The sequence below is a fragment of the Parus major genome, chromosome 4, assembly GCF_001522545.3.
Source record: "Parus major isolate Abel chromosome 4, Parus_major1.1, whole genome shotgun sequence".
In the NCBI taxonomy this organism is placed as follows: Eukaryota; Metazoa; Chordata; class Aves; order Passeriformes; family Paridae; genus Parus; species Parus major.
The window spans coordinates 5,135,890-5,153,790 of NC_031771.1; the positions used below are offsets into that span (position 1 = coordinate 5,135,890).

Genomic DNA, 17,901 nt, shown 5'->3' on the forward strand with positions numbered 1-17,901 from the left:
GAAGGAAGTATTTAGTTATTTGTTAAATGTCAACTGTAAATTATGCAGTAAAAAAAAGGTAGTTTATTATTATTCAATAATAATGCCAAAGCACGGATAGGAAGCTTTCCAAAAGATAAAATACAGAAGTGAAAGGGAAAAATGCTGCAGGATAAAAGCAAGATTAATAACTATGACAGTCACTGATAGCACCCAAAATGTGAGGTTTTTGCAGAACAGTTTTTAATAGAGATGTCACTGCAGTGAAACTGTGATGTTGTGACAAGAAAGGACAAAACTCTCTCATACAATCCAAACCAAGAGAAAAAAGTTAGGATGCATCAAATCCATGACTTTGGAATCAAATCTCTGCAGGTAGAATATAAAAAAGTAACAGAAAGGAGATAGCTCCAAGTACAGGAGCCACGTGGCTGTAAAAAAAGGCACAGGCAGCCCTTGAAAAGAAGGGAAGTTTAACAGCAAGAAGACAAGAAGGGTTGATTTAGAAGACGAATGCAGCTCTGTTCTTTGTAAGATTCATGCCCTGCAAACAAGCTTTAAAATCCCAGGACAAAAAAAAGTTAAGGAGAAAGAAGAGCCCACAGAAAGGTGGGAACAATCCAACCAGCCAGTTGCAAGAAATCACTGGCATTGCTTGGCTGGCAGGAATACCAGTCCTAAACAATTCAGAAACATATGTGGCTTTCCACACATTCCTGCACTCCCACACTTCTGGATATGTGGTACTGCTGCTGCCAGAAATTTGGACTCTGCCAGCAGCATAACACGATGTCCTGAGGATCCAGAACCAAGTCAAGGAAAGATGAGAACTTTTGCTTCATTTTGGGAGGGAGGTAGAACAGTCTAGAGCTCCTACAGCTTCCCCAGCACGAACAGGAATGTGCCCTCTGGCAGCAAACACCACCATCCCTGGAAAAAGGAGGTTGAGATACTGCAGCTCTAAGTATCCCATACTCAAGGTTAGGATGCATCAAAACTTCTGAGGTGCAATTTTAATGCCAATTTACAGCCACAAGGCAAGCAAAATATCACACCTAGCCCATTCTCAAATGCTATGTGGGTTGTAGAAAATAATTTGTAATCAATTCCTAGTGACAGAACTACCTAAGGGAATTCTGTGCCTGCTCCAGGCAGAGTCAGTAGGTCAGGGAACATCCCAAACTCCACAGAACAGATGAAACTGCCAAAGTTCTCAGCAGAAACCTTATCCAAAAAGAGGGATTTCAAACCCAGCATAGGTGCACTGCATCTTTGTATCACTAAATTTACCCCAAAATAAGAGTTTCATATAGTCAGCAATATATATGGCAATACGTTTTTTATTATTGTTGTTCTCTTCATTGTGCAACTTTATTCAGGAAAAGTAAATATAAGAACATTCCTATATAAAGTTCTATATAAACAGTAGGAAGAATTTTAAAAGCCACTTGGGAAAAAACCAAAAAAAAAACAAAACCCCACACCTTTAAAAGATCAGGTTTTGGATTTGAGGTCTTTTTGGTAGATGAGAAGGGAAAAGAGGCACACGACTTCACTGTGAGGTTAGGAAGAGACCCACCAGGACAAATTTCCAGCGAATGCAGATGTCACTCACCATATTTAGGGAAGGTGTCCGTCTCTGTACTGCCAGGTTAGGACATCCCAGTCTCAAATAAAGGCTCTCTGAATCAAATGAGAACTAAGTGGTTTGGAGGCAAAAGTGTATCTGTGTATATATATCTCAAGGTTTAACCCACACCCCAGGCTTAAGGGAAACCCCTTTCCTAAAGTCATTCTACCATCGAGAGCACATTCATCTCTCTCAAACAAACACAGCCCACACAGACCTACTTGAAAGCACTGCTTGTAAGAGACCACAGAGGATTCCCTCTCATTCTTCAGATTAGCACGGAACAGTGACACAATGCTTCACCCACGCACCAACAAGAGCTGCTCTGTGGGAAAAGTGGTGGTCTAGCATGGTGGAAAAGCTGCATCAACTCAAATTGAATAGAACACAAATATCAATCTAGAAGCAGAATCATTTACTGTAAGGGGCAAAGAGATCGGGGGCCATTTCTAGGAATGCATTTTAATTAGAATTTATTCTAAAGGTTTCCCTTACAGAATCAGTGCTCAGTTTGACCAGCTGCAGTCTCCTCATCAGCAGTGAGGAGGAGTGAGCATTCAGCTCTGCCCCTGACCAGAAACACCACCCTATCATATCCGATTTTCATTCTGAGGAAGAGGGTTTATAGAGGCGAAGGCTGCAGACATGCCTCCCCTTCACCAGATAAGAAATGATGCAGCATTTTCGAGAATCTACTATTCATTTCAGGCTGTAGCCCACTGCATACAGTTGATTATTCAAGTTTCACAGATGATAAAAATGAACATTATCATGCTGTCACCTAAAAGTGAAAGATTCACCATAGGTAAGCTCAGAAAAACACTCATCTGTGAGTCTGATTGTTGTATCAGTTTCGGTTTTGACGATAACAAAACCCGTGCAGTTCTGCACCGGGGACTAAAAGCCCTGCTGAGATTTTCAGGAGATTCCTGTTGTAATGATTCCTTCTCATCACTTGTGATCTAACTGCCCTGAGAGCATTCCCATCCTCCTAGCAGAAATATCTCAGCTGCTCAGGAGAGCAGGGTGGATCTTTTTCTGTCCAAGCACTAACACCCAGTTCCTCATGTGCACACAGAGAACAGTCATTTGTGAAATCATGCTCAATTCACTGAAGGTTTGTTCAAACAAGACTATTCTGGAGGCATTTGCAATTATAACAGAGGAAACAACAGACCTGGGTCAGGATGAGGACTGGGAAACCAAGGTCCAGTTCTTACCCCTGCCTTTCCCTGAGGGGAGTTTCACTGTGTTTGTACTTCCTGGATGAATGTTTTAACTGCTGGAGATGCAGGGTGATTTCTCCAGTATTTTGCAATAATAGTGTTCCACTCCATATGAGGCATTTACTGTCACTTTCTCATACAAAATGTTAATGACTTCAGTTTGATGGTTCACACATTTACCAACAAGAGTTCAGATTTACTGGTTGCCTGCTTAAAATAAATTTAAAAAAAAAATGCAACAGCATCAACATCTTCCACTTCTCAGAACAGCATCCTATACTCCCAGCTCCACATCAGCCACTTGTTCTTACCCTGATCCCTCGTTTAATTTTATATAAGAATTTATAGAAAGTTGAACAGCCTGAACAGGGGACGTTTGAAACCCAGCAAAGGCTCAGTAGCAAAGTGCTGGAGCAGTGTCATGGGAGATGAGTGACACATACTCAAATCCAAGCAGCAAAAGAAATCAAAGCCAAGAGGTAATCCTCTGAGGGGAAATGCTTTTCCCACTGGATGAATAAGAAGGGAATAGCATTAAATATTACTCAGCAATGCATTCACACAGAATACAGTGAATTTTGCCTTCTGTGGTTTTGCCTTTCACTGCACTCAAACACAGCTTTCACCTTTGGACTGACCAACATGCTTAATTGCAATGGGACTGGAAATAGCTCAGGGCACTGTCATTTTGTCATCACCTGTCAGCTCAACAATGATGGGACCAAATTAAAACTTTGTATGTGTGTAGCTCCTGGGTTTATCATCCATCACCTGTTCAACCAAACCAATGTGATTTCTGCCAGGAATAGCTGCTTTTCTCCTCATGCAGGACAAGGCAAAGCCGGAACTGTTAAGGCTTTAAGGTCAGGTGCCCTCTTATGCCATCCCACGAGCTAAGAGAAGTGACCAAAGATGAGAATTGATTCTGGGAACCATTCCCTGAATAAAATACAAAATACTTAAAAATATTTTAACTGGAGTCCTTCAGAGCCTGGACATTTCCTGTTCTGCTGGGCTACTCCAAGCACCAGCCATACCCAAGGCAGGCACAGGCAGGGATGGGATGCTCCATCTGGGCAGAAAAGGTTAACAGGGCACAGCATCCTTCCTGCTTCCAGAGAGGAGGAGAGGAACACGTGGGCCCTTCCTTTCCTGTTAACAGCAGCTTCACAGCCCTCCTGACTCAAACAATTAGAGGGTTTTCTTTTTTAACTCCTGTAAACATTGGTGATATGAAAGTATTGACATTTTCAGCACAGCAAGGCAGGCATAGCAAAGTGTTTTGTGGAGGCAGAGAAAAGCAGTCAATGGAAAATTTGAAGGGGGAACCCTTTCTTTTAATGTCCAGTGGAAAATTGTGGGGGTACAGCAGAAATCACCTTTTTACCTGACTTTCCCACTGCCCCCATTCAGAAGAAGAAAACCCCTTTGGCGACACCACTCACAAGTGGATAATAAAAATTTCATTGCTTCTTATGCATACTCAAACCCTTTATCTAGAAAAAGGCCAGGTTGGATGGCTGCCATTCAAATTATTTTATAGTCCACTGAAGAGCTGCTTGTTTAGGGGCTTCCCATAGGGGAAAAATAAGGAAATGAGTTAGAGAAAATTTAATATAATGCGAAGACAACAGCTTGAAGTACAAGATCCTCAGTGACCTGTAAAAGGCTTAATTGACACATAAGTATTATTCAGGAGAGAAAACACCACTACAAAGAGGAAAGAAGAATGGGGGGAAAAAAACAATTTCAAAAGCACTCAAAACACTTTGGGACTCCAGTATTCTGGAGAGGCAGCATAAGACAGATTTGCTGCACAGAAAATTTCCAAGATTTAGCTTGAAGCTGACACTTTGATACCACACTTAGGGCATTAGGAGTTTGTTCTGCTGAAACAAGGCAGCCTGCTGTCCTCCACCCAAGCCTTACTTTCTCCCTGGCTGTCTGCAGCGGTCCTCCTCTCTCTCTGGTGCACAAATGAGAACTGCTCCCACGCACTCAGGGCTTTCTCAAGCTAAAATACTCTCTTCTGCTTCACTCACAAGCAGGCTGACTGCTCTTTTTAGTTGCATATGTCTTGAACAGGTTCACATGCCAGTGAGACAGCCAGTCCCAGCCTGCCAGGTTTTTGAGGTGAACTAAACACTTAAAGGTGAGGTTATCTCTTATCCACTCTTGATATACTATTAAAATATATTTTTGTGCTCACAGAAGTGGCTTTCTGAGGGAGGGAGATGCTGCTGCCCAGCTCTACCCTAAACTTTAGTGAACTGCTCTGATTTTAGTTTGGACTAAAACAGCTTTTGCCTGAGATGTATTAAAAGTCAAGGCACTTCCCACCCATTTTTTTCCTGCTCACTGTGTGGCTTTCCTGCTTAGCCGTGAACAGAAGACCACCCACAACAAAATCTCTCTTCCTTATGGAAAAATTGGAAATGCCACAGCTCCTTTATGAGGTCTTAGATGGTGATTCTATGAATTCTTTACATTTATTCAAATATATTATGCTATTTCACTGGGTTTTCCTAAAGATGTTCATGAAGTTTGATACAACATCAACTATGAAAACAGGCTTTACATCAGACCAGCAGCAGGTTCCAGCAGAACATCCCTTCCATCACATTTGTCAATCCCACAAACTTTAAGCATGCAGCTTAGTGTCAGGGAGGTTTCACTATAAACCTTTTTTCTTGGCAGTAAGGCCATCCTGTTCTCCAGCTGACTGCCCACCCACTGGTCTCTACCACTACATTTTTTACTGAATTACTGCAGTGTTTACATTAATTGGAATTATGCCTCATTTTAAGTAGTGTCTACACCCCCCAAGAAAGCATTATCTCTTTCTGCACCAGCTTCTGTGAGATTTCATCCCTGTCCATAAGCACTTGCACCTGCTTGCCAATTACCAAGAGAAAAAAGTCAACCCTGGAGCTATACTAAATTTACTACTCTCTACGTCAATGAAATCTTAAAGCAACATTTAGTGGTTTGACAGAAAAGTGACCTTTACCTCATGGAGACACAGTATTTTTGCAGGAAACAAGCATTTTCACCCAGATTCAGGGACTGCCAAAACTTGCAAGTTGCAGACACTTTCCTGCCTTTTGCAATTTCTTGGCTGAGCTGTAAAAATCAAATCAGACAAATGCCAGGGGACTTAGAATTTTCTCAACAAGTTGATCTACCACAAAACTACGTTTTTCTGGTCTCTGATTTTTATCTCAGCAGCAAGGAGTGCAACCAGCTACTATGTTCACCCAGAGCAGTGGATACCTCCAGAGACAGGGCTGAGAATGGAGTAAGGTGATAGACAACAACATGGGTCTGGGTTAAAAGTGAAAGGAAGAAGGAAGCAAAGTAAGAAAAGGAAGAAAGGAGATAACTCTGATGTACCCAGTGAGAGGTGGTGTTTGCCCTCAGTACAGGTGGCTGAACAGAAGATGCCTCCACCTGGGTTTGCAGCTGGCAGGGCAAAGAGTAGTGAGGGTATCTCAGAGGAGGAATCCTGGCTGTTGGTGGACAGGAGGAAAGGCACTTTGGAGGAGAGGAAGGTGGGGAGAGGTGACAGATCTACATCTCAGATGAGAACAGTACTCTTTCCCAGCTTCTCTGGACAATCTGATGACCTTTCCACAACCACCAGCATTCATCATAATGCTGAAGCAGAAGTTGTTCGCCCCACCTTCCCCATGAAGCATATGAATCTAATTTTCCCTTTTTGTGAAATCAAGAGTAATATCTGCTTACAACTCAGCAATATTGTTCTCCAAGTGTGTGGTAAAGCTAATAACCACACAAGAGAGAGCTCTCTGGCTGTTAGAAGCCAGATCCAAATGTTCCTAAGGCAGCTCTCCATCACATAAGCATGCAGACACACACACAGAAATCTATAAAGGCAAACACTCCTATATAACCTACAAGCAAGCTGCCTTAGAGCTGTTTCCTGTTACCAAAAGAAAGGACTATAAAAATGAAGGAACTCCTGATCTTAGGCTGCTATTTCCACCTCATATGACCTCAATTTTATGGAAACTGTACCCTTGTGTTATTTAGATTTTACTCATAAAACATAGACAGAGGCAGTGTATAGGCATTGGGGAACAATCAAGAAAAATGTAAAACTTCTTTGAACAGTAAAGAAAAAAGTTGTTAAAATGATTCATTTTTATAAATGATGTAAGGAAAAGCCATTTGCTGGATTGGAGATAAGGTTTTTTCTTTACTATTTTCCTTTAAGAAGGAAAAAAAAAAGAGTTCTTGGGGCACTGAAATGCTGTGGCCAACAGTTCTACTTCCCTTATGTATTTCCCCAGCAATTATAACCTAGAAAAAACATTAAACACTGAGGAGCATTTTATAATGTAGGGATATTTATCCACCTATCAATCATGACCTTACTCAAAGCTTCTGCAGTTCTCTGTGCATCCTATTTTTAAGGAAGCCTTAAACTACAGCAGAGTGCCAGTCAGTCTTTTCTAGATTACTAATTGTAAGTCTTCTAAATGTTTGCAAGCATTTAAGGTTAGTTCAACCTAAACTCCTTAAAAAGCATATTCAGCCTTTGGTCCTGTTACCTGAGGGGAATGCAGCTAAACCAATCAGGCATTATAGGGCATTACTATGGGATTCTGAGTCTCCAGCATTAAATACCTTTGAAGAGATGCAAACCCAAAAGCATTTTGGGGTTTGAGGGATAGAGTTGTGTCCTCTCAATCAGCACAGACATTCCTGTCAGGAAGGCCATTTCCAAGCACTCTTCTAAGGAAATCCTCCCACCTTCAGCTCAGAGTGGTTTTTTAACTGCTCTCTTTCTTACAGCATTAGTAAAAGGCTATGGGAAATTGTACATCTTTGTGGCTTTTATTAACTTATTTCCTTTCCAGCAATATGCCGTAAAACCAGTAGTGAGACTCTTTTTCAACTAGTGTGTTACTGTGGCAATCAGCACCCTCATGGTCCTTTTCAATGCTCAATAACCACAGCCTTCAAGATCTTAATATTGAACACATTGATACAAAATGCCTTTAAATGGTGCGTTTTGTGGTTTGGGGGGTTGTTTTTCTGTAGCCTGTAGAAGTTCTCAGGTGAACTCTGAAAAAAAGGACAGAAATCTAGAGCTGAAAGAGGGTGCAAAGTCAGTGTTCAGAGGATAGACCTGGATTGCCTGCATCCCTGACAGGACCAAAGTCTACTTCAAACTACAACCTCCATCTCCTGTATGCACAAACAGGGATTTGGAAATTGGTCAGAACTCCAGCATGACAGAGCACTGCAGCAGTTACTTCAGATGAAATAAAGTGAGAGACAATAGTTTCAGAACATTGCAGCTTAAAGCAGCAGGGCTAAACCAACAGTAATAAAAATATGAGGATCATCAGATTTATAATGAAGAAAGAAAATGGAAAGCAATCTTCCATGTCTGAAATAACCATTCTTAAAGCAATTCAATTTTGAATCCTTAATGAACATACACAGACACACAAAAAAGCCCAAACCAAACTGTGTTTCTTGCTGAACTGATTTTATTATCCATTGCTAGAAACACAAAAACTATTATGGTCAGGGGTTATTTTTTGGTTCTTTATGTTCAGTTTCAGAGATACAGAACTGCTTTACAGCTAGAGATTGGTTTTGATCTACTAGACTTCTAAGCTGCTTACTGCTCAATGTTTTTATTGACAACATGGTTGAGGGTATTGAGTCTTTCATTACTAAATTTGCAAACAACACTAAGCTGGAGTCTTGGTTTGAAAAGACAGTTGTCTGCTAAGGAAGGCAGAAGACATTCTTGATGTTCTTAAATTCTTAATGTTATTCCCTTGAAATTCTTAATAGACTTAAGCTGCACAAAGGAAAATATAGGTTGGATATTAGATAAAAGTTTTTTACAGAAAGGGTGATAAAGTATTGGAATGGTTTGCCCAGGGAGGTGGTGGAGTCACCATCCCTGGATGTGTTTTTAAAAAGACTGGATGTGGTACTTGGTGCCATGGTTTAGTTGAGGTGTTAGGGCTGGGTTGGACTCAATGAGCTTGGAGGCCTCTTCCAACCCAGTGATTCTGTGATCCTGTTACTGGAATTGCCATTAAGCCCCTAGTAAACAAACTAGCAGCAACACTGCTTGCTCACCCTACAACTCCCCCAGACCTTTCTCTGCTTTCAACTGCAACCTACGCAATGGAACAGGATTCTATTTTAGCAATAAGACAATTTCATAGTTGGAATCCCCTTCAGTTTGAAGCAAACAGCAGCACTGAGTCATCACAAGGCATTTGAAAAAAAGGGGATTTCCTACTAAAGTAAAGCACCAATGAGTATCAAAAAAGGCAAAAATCAGCAAAGATCACAGTAAAGAGGGAGACCAAGAATTCCTTAGGGAGGTGATACAACTACAGAAAAAAAATGGCTTTTATTTCAGCTGGAGGCTTACGATCCAAACTGGATTTGTTATTTTAAAGCTGAAACCAGACACACACCAGAGAGCGAGGCTTCACTCTGAAGCCTGGCTGAGCCAACACAGAGTTGATTTCAGCAGCCAGCAGTGGTTTTGGAGCTTTTGATTCTTGCTGGATTGCAGCAGGGACAGAGCCATCATACACATCATCTGCAATATGGTACCTGACACAGAACTAGGCTTGCTTGAACTGCTGAAGCAGGCAGTAGAGAGAAATTCTACCATTCTCCAATACCTGGGCTCCTTTCATGAGTCACAGCCAAGCACTCTGCTGCCTTCACCAAGTATGAAGGTCACCTTTTAAGTTACTGTTTCGACTAAACTCCCCTGCACAGTGAAGGCAAACTATGTGGGCTGTTTCATACCTAGGCTGTTCATAGAAGGGGCTGCCTCCTGCCTTGAATACAGATGCCAGGAATTAAGATTTTTAGTAACTCTCAGAGCACTGGCATGCCAGGAAGTTCATGGTGGCATCACGTTTTTGAGGAAAAATCAGCAGGCAGAGCCTGAACCCAGGGATGTTCTGCTACTGGACCACAGTGCTACCTCACCAAGTCACAATTCCTGTCTGCTTCAGTCCAGGAGAGAATGAAAACTGCAGAGCTCCATGGCCCTTCTGCACTCAGCCCCCCTACAAGAGCTGCTTTAGGTATCAGCTTTGCACTAAGTTTGGCTACAAAAGTTCTAATTCTTCACCACTGAGAGATGGAGACTGGAGGCAACACCAGCAGGTCAATCTGCCTTTGCCCTCTACCTGTGCTATCTGCATGCAAAGAAAACACCACAAAACTAAGCAACAAGTCAAACATCTCACTTTCAAAGGCCAGGCATGGAAAGCAAGAAGTAAGCAGGCAGTATCAATATGCATAAATTAAAAGGAAAGCAATGTAAGGGGTATAAAACAGCTTCATTTCTCCACATGAACTGCAGAAGAAGACCTGGCTAAAACCTCCTCCAATTTGTTTGTGTATTATTAATTACTATATAAATTAGAGATCAAACTCACCCATTTGTAGAGCTGCTTTCTTTCACAGCGGGGTTTTGTGGGAAGGCTTTGAATAGAAGAGGTCCTCTGGACTGATTAGTGGATTCAGGTGTTAGAGACCCCTTTTTACTTTTCTCAGGCTCAGCTGGCCCAGTGCTTCCATCTAGGGAAAAGATGGAAGCAAAGAACACTCTCAGTGGAATCAAGGCCACCAATTAAAGGATAAATCACAGAACTCCACAGAAGCCTACAATGGCTAAGGGAGGGGTAGAAAGCCAGAGGCACCAGGCATGCAAGGGAAGGAAAAGATGAGTGCTTAGACAAAAAAAAAAAAACCGACAAACAAAAAACTAATCAATCTAGCTGGGCTGTGCTGGAAGACAACCCCAGCATTTTCTAGAAGTCTCCAATTTCTCCTTCTCAGTCAGTAAAGGATCAAGCTAAATTTCCATTCATTGTACTTAAGTACAGGCAGAAGAAATATTCTTCTGAGCAAGCAATTTTTCAAATCTCTTTTCAGTCCTCTTTCCCAAATTATCTTCATGTAGCAATTTATCTTGCTACATGTCCCATCTCTTCTGCAATAATCTCCACACCCATAGGCTCAGCAATAAAAATTCAAATTTTTATTTGGTTCAAATTATTTCAGTTTGGTTCAAAATTTCCTAAAAAACTGGTCTGTCTCAAAAAAAAAAAATTTGCTCTGTTCCCCTGGGGTTAGCTGGGATTCATCTTCTGACCAGCACAAGGCAGCAAGCATTTTCAAATGCCAGATGGGTGAAGCTGCAACCAGCATAAAACTTTAAGAACATAAAAAAGAACCACTTTTTACGTTTTCTACAGGAGATTTTGGTTACCCACAGTCTTAAGCATCTCCACAAAATGAGAGCAAGCAACAGGAAACAAATCTTTTAACATACCTAGCTAAAACAGTTAAATCCAGTATAACTCAATTAGAAAAAAAGATCTTACAAGTAGGTGAAAATCACCAGAATGTTCTAAAAACAAATTATTGCATAATGAAATATCGATTCAAGATCTCTAAATACTCCTTTTTTTTTAATTCTTTGAGATAATTTTCCTGGCCACTTTTTCCTCAGAATATCAAACCTTTACCAGGCAGGACAATGAGCTCTGTACTGAGTACACCTAAATAATGCCAGCTGATTTGCAACATTCCCATTTCTCATTGTTTCACTTGAAAGCAAATCGGTTTCATTTCTAAGAGTTAAATTTTATTTCTAGATAAAATTATTCATACACCCACAATGGGTGAAGTATTTAACACCTCAGTGGACTAAGGAAGGACAACTTTAACACGAGAAAGTTTATCAGTATAGCTTATTTTTAATTACAGGTGAGTGAAAAGGTTTAAGTGTATCCCAGTATTTGAGCAGCTTTTTGTATAACAAACCTTGCTTTCTTCCTTCCCCAAAAAAGTTGAAGGGGATTCTGTGAAACATCCCACAAGGTGTCGCTAGAGATGCATCAGCCAAAACACTCCTCGAACGCCCTTCCCTATCCTTTGCTCCCCCTTCCTTGGAAACGTGTTAGACAGCTTTGGAACGGGATCACAAAGAGTTGACGCCTGAGCAGTCCTGGTGCAGCAGGGGTCTTTCAGCTGTAAGCAGCAAGGCGATGATTTGAACAGTAAATGAACCGAGTATACACAGATCAATGGGAAAAGCAAACCATTTCAGGCATCAGCTTTTAATGAACTACCTCGAAAAAGTGACCCTAATACAGAAAAAGAAACAAAATCAATCGTCAGCTCTGCCTCAGTTCCACGCTAATGCGAGGAAAGATGGTTTGTCTCATTTGATTTTGATCATTCACAGTTTCATGCCCATATTTCACACCTAACCCTGAAAGCTACACAGACTCCTTGGAAAAATCTATCAGATATAATGGTGTGCTTGATCCTCAATTACAGTTATCACTTAAGGCCTTTTCTAATGAACACTGCACAAACACAGCATGAATCCAAAACTACTGTGCTGGATTTAAAATGAATATACCCCCTTATAGTTCCCCTTCTACCAACCCCCTGTATTTCCCTCTCTTGGAAAAAAAAAAACAAAACAAAAAACAGATCTCACTTGAGAGAAGGGTTGCTTAACATTTGAAAACCATCTCTGACACAGCTCTTAGGCAGAAATTACAATCCAGTATCTAATTTTTCATCATCTCTAAAAAATCAGTAGGAGCTGGAGCCTTAGATGATGCCATAATTACTCACAGGTGAACAGAAGCACAGCTGACCCAGCACTCACCTGGCTCCAAGATGCCCCAAGTACACCAGGTGAAAGGACTTACTTTGCCTATTGCCTGGCAGACACACAGCTGCAGCACAGGAGTGAACAAAGAAAAAAGTTCCAGGAGCATTTGGGATCTCCAAAATATATTAAAAAAAAAAAAAAATCAGGAAGGAATAACATGGCTATTCTGTAAGTTTACTTTAGAGAGGAAAATATCACATGCTAAGAATACTAACATTAATATTTTCCTTAAAATAAAAATAAAAAAGGAAGCCAGTGTTTGCCTTTTTTATTTATTTATTTTACAAGATTATCAAATATTTCCATTCAAAAGAGCTGATTACTGTAAATTCAGAAAGTTCCTTTGCCTGTTCAGGTTACTTTGCAAACAAACAAACCACTTTTGTGGCTACGTCCTTCTCTGCTCCTCCCCCCACATCAGTAAAGTGGGTTTATTCTATTTCAGACTTTATGAACACCCATCAATACCTCACTGAAAAATATTATCATTCCATGAGCAAATTATGGCAAATACTTTCCTCTTTTTCTCGTGGTTTGTGTTACCTTGGATAGCCAGTAGTCTTCTCCTCCATTTACACTCTTAGCAAGTTCATATAATAAATAATCTTCATTTGCCCTAGTATTTGTGGAACCTTAACTTAAATCACTATGGCAAGACTTGTATTTTACAGCTGATCTTGACAGGCTGCTACATTTATTTGCCTGCACAAGGGTATTTTTTGCTGTTTTTAAACTTTAATAGCAAAGTTCTTCCACTCCCTTTGAGAATTTAGAGGTTGTATTTTTTTTAGCTTGCATAAAATGTTTAAACTAGTATCTGTGAATAACAAAAATATATATGTGAATATCTGCAACAAAAACAGATCACTTTCTGAGACCCTTTATATTTTTAAGTTCACCATTTAGGAACTGAGATTTCTCCTGACTGTTAATAAATAACACTTTATTCTCTCCCCTTTGGCTTCCCTCCACTATATCCCCAGATTTGAGAAGGGGGATGCCTACAAGGCATTTTAGTACACTCGGGGGAAGAATCTGGAAACTATTTGTCTCTGAAGGATTTCAGAGAGCCTTGATCTCTATGATTTTTTTCATAGATCCATTCACTAATTTGTATTTCAAATGCTCAGCTTCAAAAAAGAGAGAGGCTTAAGAGTGGTATTTATTTGTTTTGGAAAACAAGTTTCCAAAGCAAAAGGATGACTTCTAGATGAAACTTTAAACATTTGAGATACAATAAAACCAATTTTGACTGGCTTGTTTATACCATGGGTCCTCACTCAGTCATGAGTTCCAACTGCTTTTCCAAGCACTATTCCACAAAGGGAAAAAAAACAGAAAACAACCAACCCCTCTCTCCATGTTTCTCTCTAATCCTAGCGAAAGAAGAGCTCTATCAAACCCTTACCAAGTCCTACCATGAAATACATGCTTCCAAACGCCTGTAGGATAATTCCCTCGGGAGGAAGAGCTCAGCTTTTCATGTGCAGCAACGGTGCCATCTACAGCCCGAGCAGGGCCACAACCCCACCGAGCCGCTGGAAAGTTTTCAGGTGTTGTTTCTGCCACACATCTGCTCTTCCAAAATTCAATTCTGCCTGAGGACGAAACTTTAATATGATACTCAATACTGATCTTTAGTAGGATATATTTTATACTTTACCCATGGAGACATGAAGTATTTTCTACCTGTTGCACTGTCTTTAAGATTCTCCAGTTATGAACTGAACTCACTAATAGCTAAATTGGGTGTTTAGCAGATGTATCTATGGAAACCATGTGTTAGAGGCAAGAAGCAGAAGAACATTACATTTCTGCTGTCACACACACACAAAAGGCACTGCACTGAGTGTATTTTACAGACTACCAGAAGTCACTGGACCTTTTTATAAGCCATAGTTTAGCTGTCATCTGTACAATAAAGACCGACATCTATACTTGTTATTTAAAGCAAAAAAACCCAACTCTCCCAGTGCAGCTGGCCCGTTACCGAGAAGCCTCACTTCCTAATAATTACAAGTCTGTAACATCAAAGAAAAAAAATACTAAAATGGAAACATGTCAATGAGCAGCCTGAGACATAAAATGTCAATATATAAAGTCAACTCAGAAACAAAATATACACATGCAAGCCTAATGTAGCCAGTAGAGTGGGCAAGGTCTTTCCAAGGGTGCCTGAAATAAGGACTGGAAATGCAGTTTGTAATCTGATAATCAGACTTGATGGAATAAAAACTCTGAACCACAGGGCTGCTTGACTTTGTTGTCAAAATTCATTGCCTGGTTATTCTAATCTGTATAAAAGAGATAAGGTCACAAGGAACTCAAGGAGTTGCTTCAGGGAAAGCAAAAGGGAGAAGAAAAAAGGACAGACACTAAGTGAGAAAGCAAAACAAACCAATGAGAGAAAAAAAAAAAAAGGAGCAAGGCAAAAGGCAGAAGTCAAAACTCAACCTCCTACTAAACAAAGTTTAGCTGTTAGGAAAAGAGGGATCTTAAGCAAAGGCAGCTGCAGAGTTCAGTGACACCACGAAAGCAGAAGGTTCACCGGGATGCCAACAAACAGAGCACAGAGCAGCCCTGATACAAATTGAGAACTATAATTCAGCCTCTTCCCACACACTCCTGTCAGCAGCTTTCTCACCCTGCACAGCCAAATCTGGGCACTATCTAAAGTCTGGGAAAGACACCTTAAAAAGCAATTAAGAAGAGAAATTTTTAAAAACCCTAAACATGCTGATCTTTTTCTTATACAAGTAGAAAGAATATTTAAGGATATTTTTTTCCCCTCCAGTGTGGCGGATCTGTAAGTCAGAGCACTTCTGCTTTATTAAGTCAGTCAAGAATTTATTTGTCAACACTGGAAAATACAGTTCAACCCTGACTAATTTCTGCTTGAGCAAACTGTTGAAGCAGAAAATGAAATTAAAAGACTGCACCTGTGATACCATAGGAGAACTATCCCTGATCTTTCAACAGTTCTATGTCCATACATTAGAATACTTATCAAGATGGCATAAATGCAAATAGCAAGGATGTGTATTTCAGTTGGGAAAATGAAATGGATTTACAAATCAGATTCCAGAGCACTGAAAAAGCCTGAAAGCTTTCTCATGACTTTCCAAGATGAAACAAGAGATTTGTGGAGACCATGCCATAAATTTTAAATCATTTAATTAAGGCTTTGCTCAGGGGCATGGGGGAAAGATGGTATAAGATCATAAAATTTAAGAAAGCATGGAAAGGATTAGAGATAGAGAAAAAAAGGACCATATCCAAGGGAACAGTAAATTTACCTGATGAAAATGAGTCCTGAGAGACCCTGGTGAAATTAATTTAGAAAAAATTAGTGATGGCATTGAAAAGAGCAAATAAAAATTAGAATACTGTAAAGAGAATTCATCAGAAACTTTAAAAAAAATACATATATTTTCCTCTTAGAAGTGCTAATGTAAAAAAGTTTTTCAATGCAAGCACATTATGTAATTTTAGGACAGAGTCCCTTTCATAAACTAAACATATTCCACAATATATTTGGGGAAAAGGTATAATGATTATTTCTCAAAAGAATAAGAAATAAGCAGAAGTTACTGTTTTGTGGAAAAAAATGGAAAATGCAAGGAAATAAGAGCTTTTCATATAAAGCTTTGTATTACTCCACAGGAGGCTGAGAAATAAAATTCAACCTTTTTCAATCAGCAGGACATCTTTTCAAGTCTTGGTTGGCATTTTAAGCACCCTACAGGGCACAGATGCAATTTGTAGAAGTTTGTTTGTATCTCTACTAGATTTCTTCTTTTATGAATGCGTGAGGTACAGGTAAATACCCTTTAACCTTCTCAAAAACAACCCTGGCTTGTAGGATAGCACTTTTGTAGCAAAACAAACATTGTGAGAGCCTAACTTGTAGGACTGCTTGCATTTTATGGAATGAAAGGAACTAGGTTTCTGTTTTTTTCAACTGCTTTTGACTGAGGAGGTTTTATTGTACTGATGTGGATGAAGAGTTGGGGGGAGATTAAACTCATAACAAACCAGCACATGATCCTTCATCTGAAATCACACCAGAGCTTTTAAAATAACTTCATAATCCATCAGCCTCACTGGAGCTTCAACAGAGGAAGCTAATGATGGTTTCTATGTCCAGCAGTACTCCTGGAAGCCAGTTTTAGGGGTTAAAGCAGGACTTTGAGTACAGACAGAAATAAAAAGATTGTTATGTCAATGTTTCTGAAGGGATTTACACAATCTAACCTCTTTAGTGTGCATTAAATCCACATTTACCTGTCTTCTCCTGCTCCATTCCAGTGCTCCCACCTGGAGAGGAACCAGGACAGCTTCCACGTTTCCCAGCCTTTTGCCCTGTGCACTGAGATGCTGCTGTTCACAAAACCACTCTCTGAATACAGTTCCTAAACTTTCCCAACTTTTCTAACACTCAGATCAACTCTAATCCATATAAAAATATAGCTTGCCATGATTATCCTCCTCTCCCATCTCTCCAAGTCAACAGCTCTACTAAATCCTTTCCTCTACTTACTCCTCTTTTTTTTTTTCCTGGGCAATAATAATCCAGGTCTCCTCTTCAGCGTATTTCTCTGATCTCTCAGGTGTCCCTTTCACTCTGCTGGATCACATTTCAACAGCTTCTGCCATGCTGAAAGCAGCACATCCAAGCACTGCACATGAGCTAATCCTGTAATGAGCACACAGACAGGGCTAACACATCTCCAGGCTGACAATTTATGTATTCACTCCCTGGATGCAGGCACATCACACATCTCTGCTGCTTTGGCAATCACTGGCAATTGGTTATTCCTTGGAACGGGATGATATTGGATATTTTTTAATTGCTACAGTTACTGAGAAGGTTCACTCCCTTCTACTCACTGTTTTCCTTGTTAATGCTCTGGTATCAATCGAACAAGCTGACATATCTGACACTTTTTCCTCATCCATTCATTTCCAAAGTCTCTGTTCAGTTGAATTTGTCCTTTTAGGCTCCTGTCTTCATCAGCCTGTCAGTTCCTGGCATCATCTCACTGCAACCTAAAGGCTTAGCCCCTTGCAGCTGAGAATAAAAGAAGCTTCTCTTTAATTTTATCAAAGAAATTATAAGAAATTCATAACCAAGATAGTAAAAAACTTGAACAAACATTTCTCCTCAAAGAACACAATAGCTTTGATAAATATTCTCAGTTTAAGGAAATGAGTGTGGTTATTTTTTTCTGTTCTCTGATAAATTCATTAGCCAAGAATATTTTTGTATGCAGGTGAACTATGCAATTATGTTACTGGAAGATGGAAATAAGCACAGGCAGGCTGAGGGACAGCAGGGCTTTTCCTGG

General features: G+C 40.1%; 1 protein-coding gene and 1 long non-coding RNA gene across 4 annotated transcripts in view; one reads left to right on the plus strand and one right to left on the minus strand.

Annotated features, from left to right (window-relative positions):
* TNIP3 (TNFAIP3 interacting protein 3) overlaps nt 1-15,944 on the minus strand; it is a 54,051-nt gene extending 38,107 nt beyond the window's left edge. The window contains exons 1-3 of one of the 3 annotated variants that reach the window (XM_015624821.2): nt 11,689-15,944; nt 10,296-10,437; nt 5,846-5,958 (exon numbers count right to left, since the gene is read on the minus strand). Coding sequence is in view for 1 of the 3 variants with exons in the window: in XM_015624818.2 (XP_015480304.1) it covers nt 1,595-1,597 (3 nt within the window). In the remaining 2 variants the exon portion in view is untranslated. Of the gene's footprint in view, nt 1-1,594; nt 2,135-5,845; nt 5,959-10,295; nt 10,438-11,688 lie in introns of those variants that run through there. The other 2 variants (XM_033513625.1, XM_015624818.2) reach the window with 2 other exon arrangements.
* The window catches only part of LOC107203185, a 35,981-nt gene that overhangs the window by 14,388 nt on the left and 3,692 nt on the right, over nt 1-17,901 (plus strand). The window lies entirely within an intron of this gene.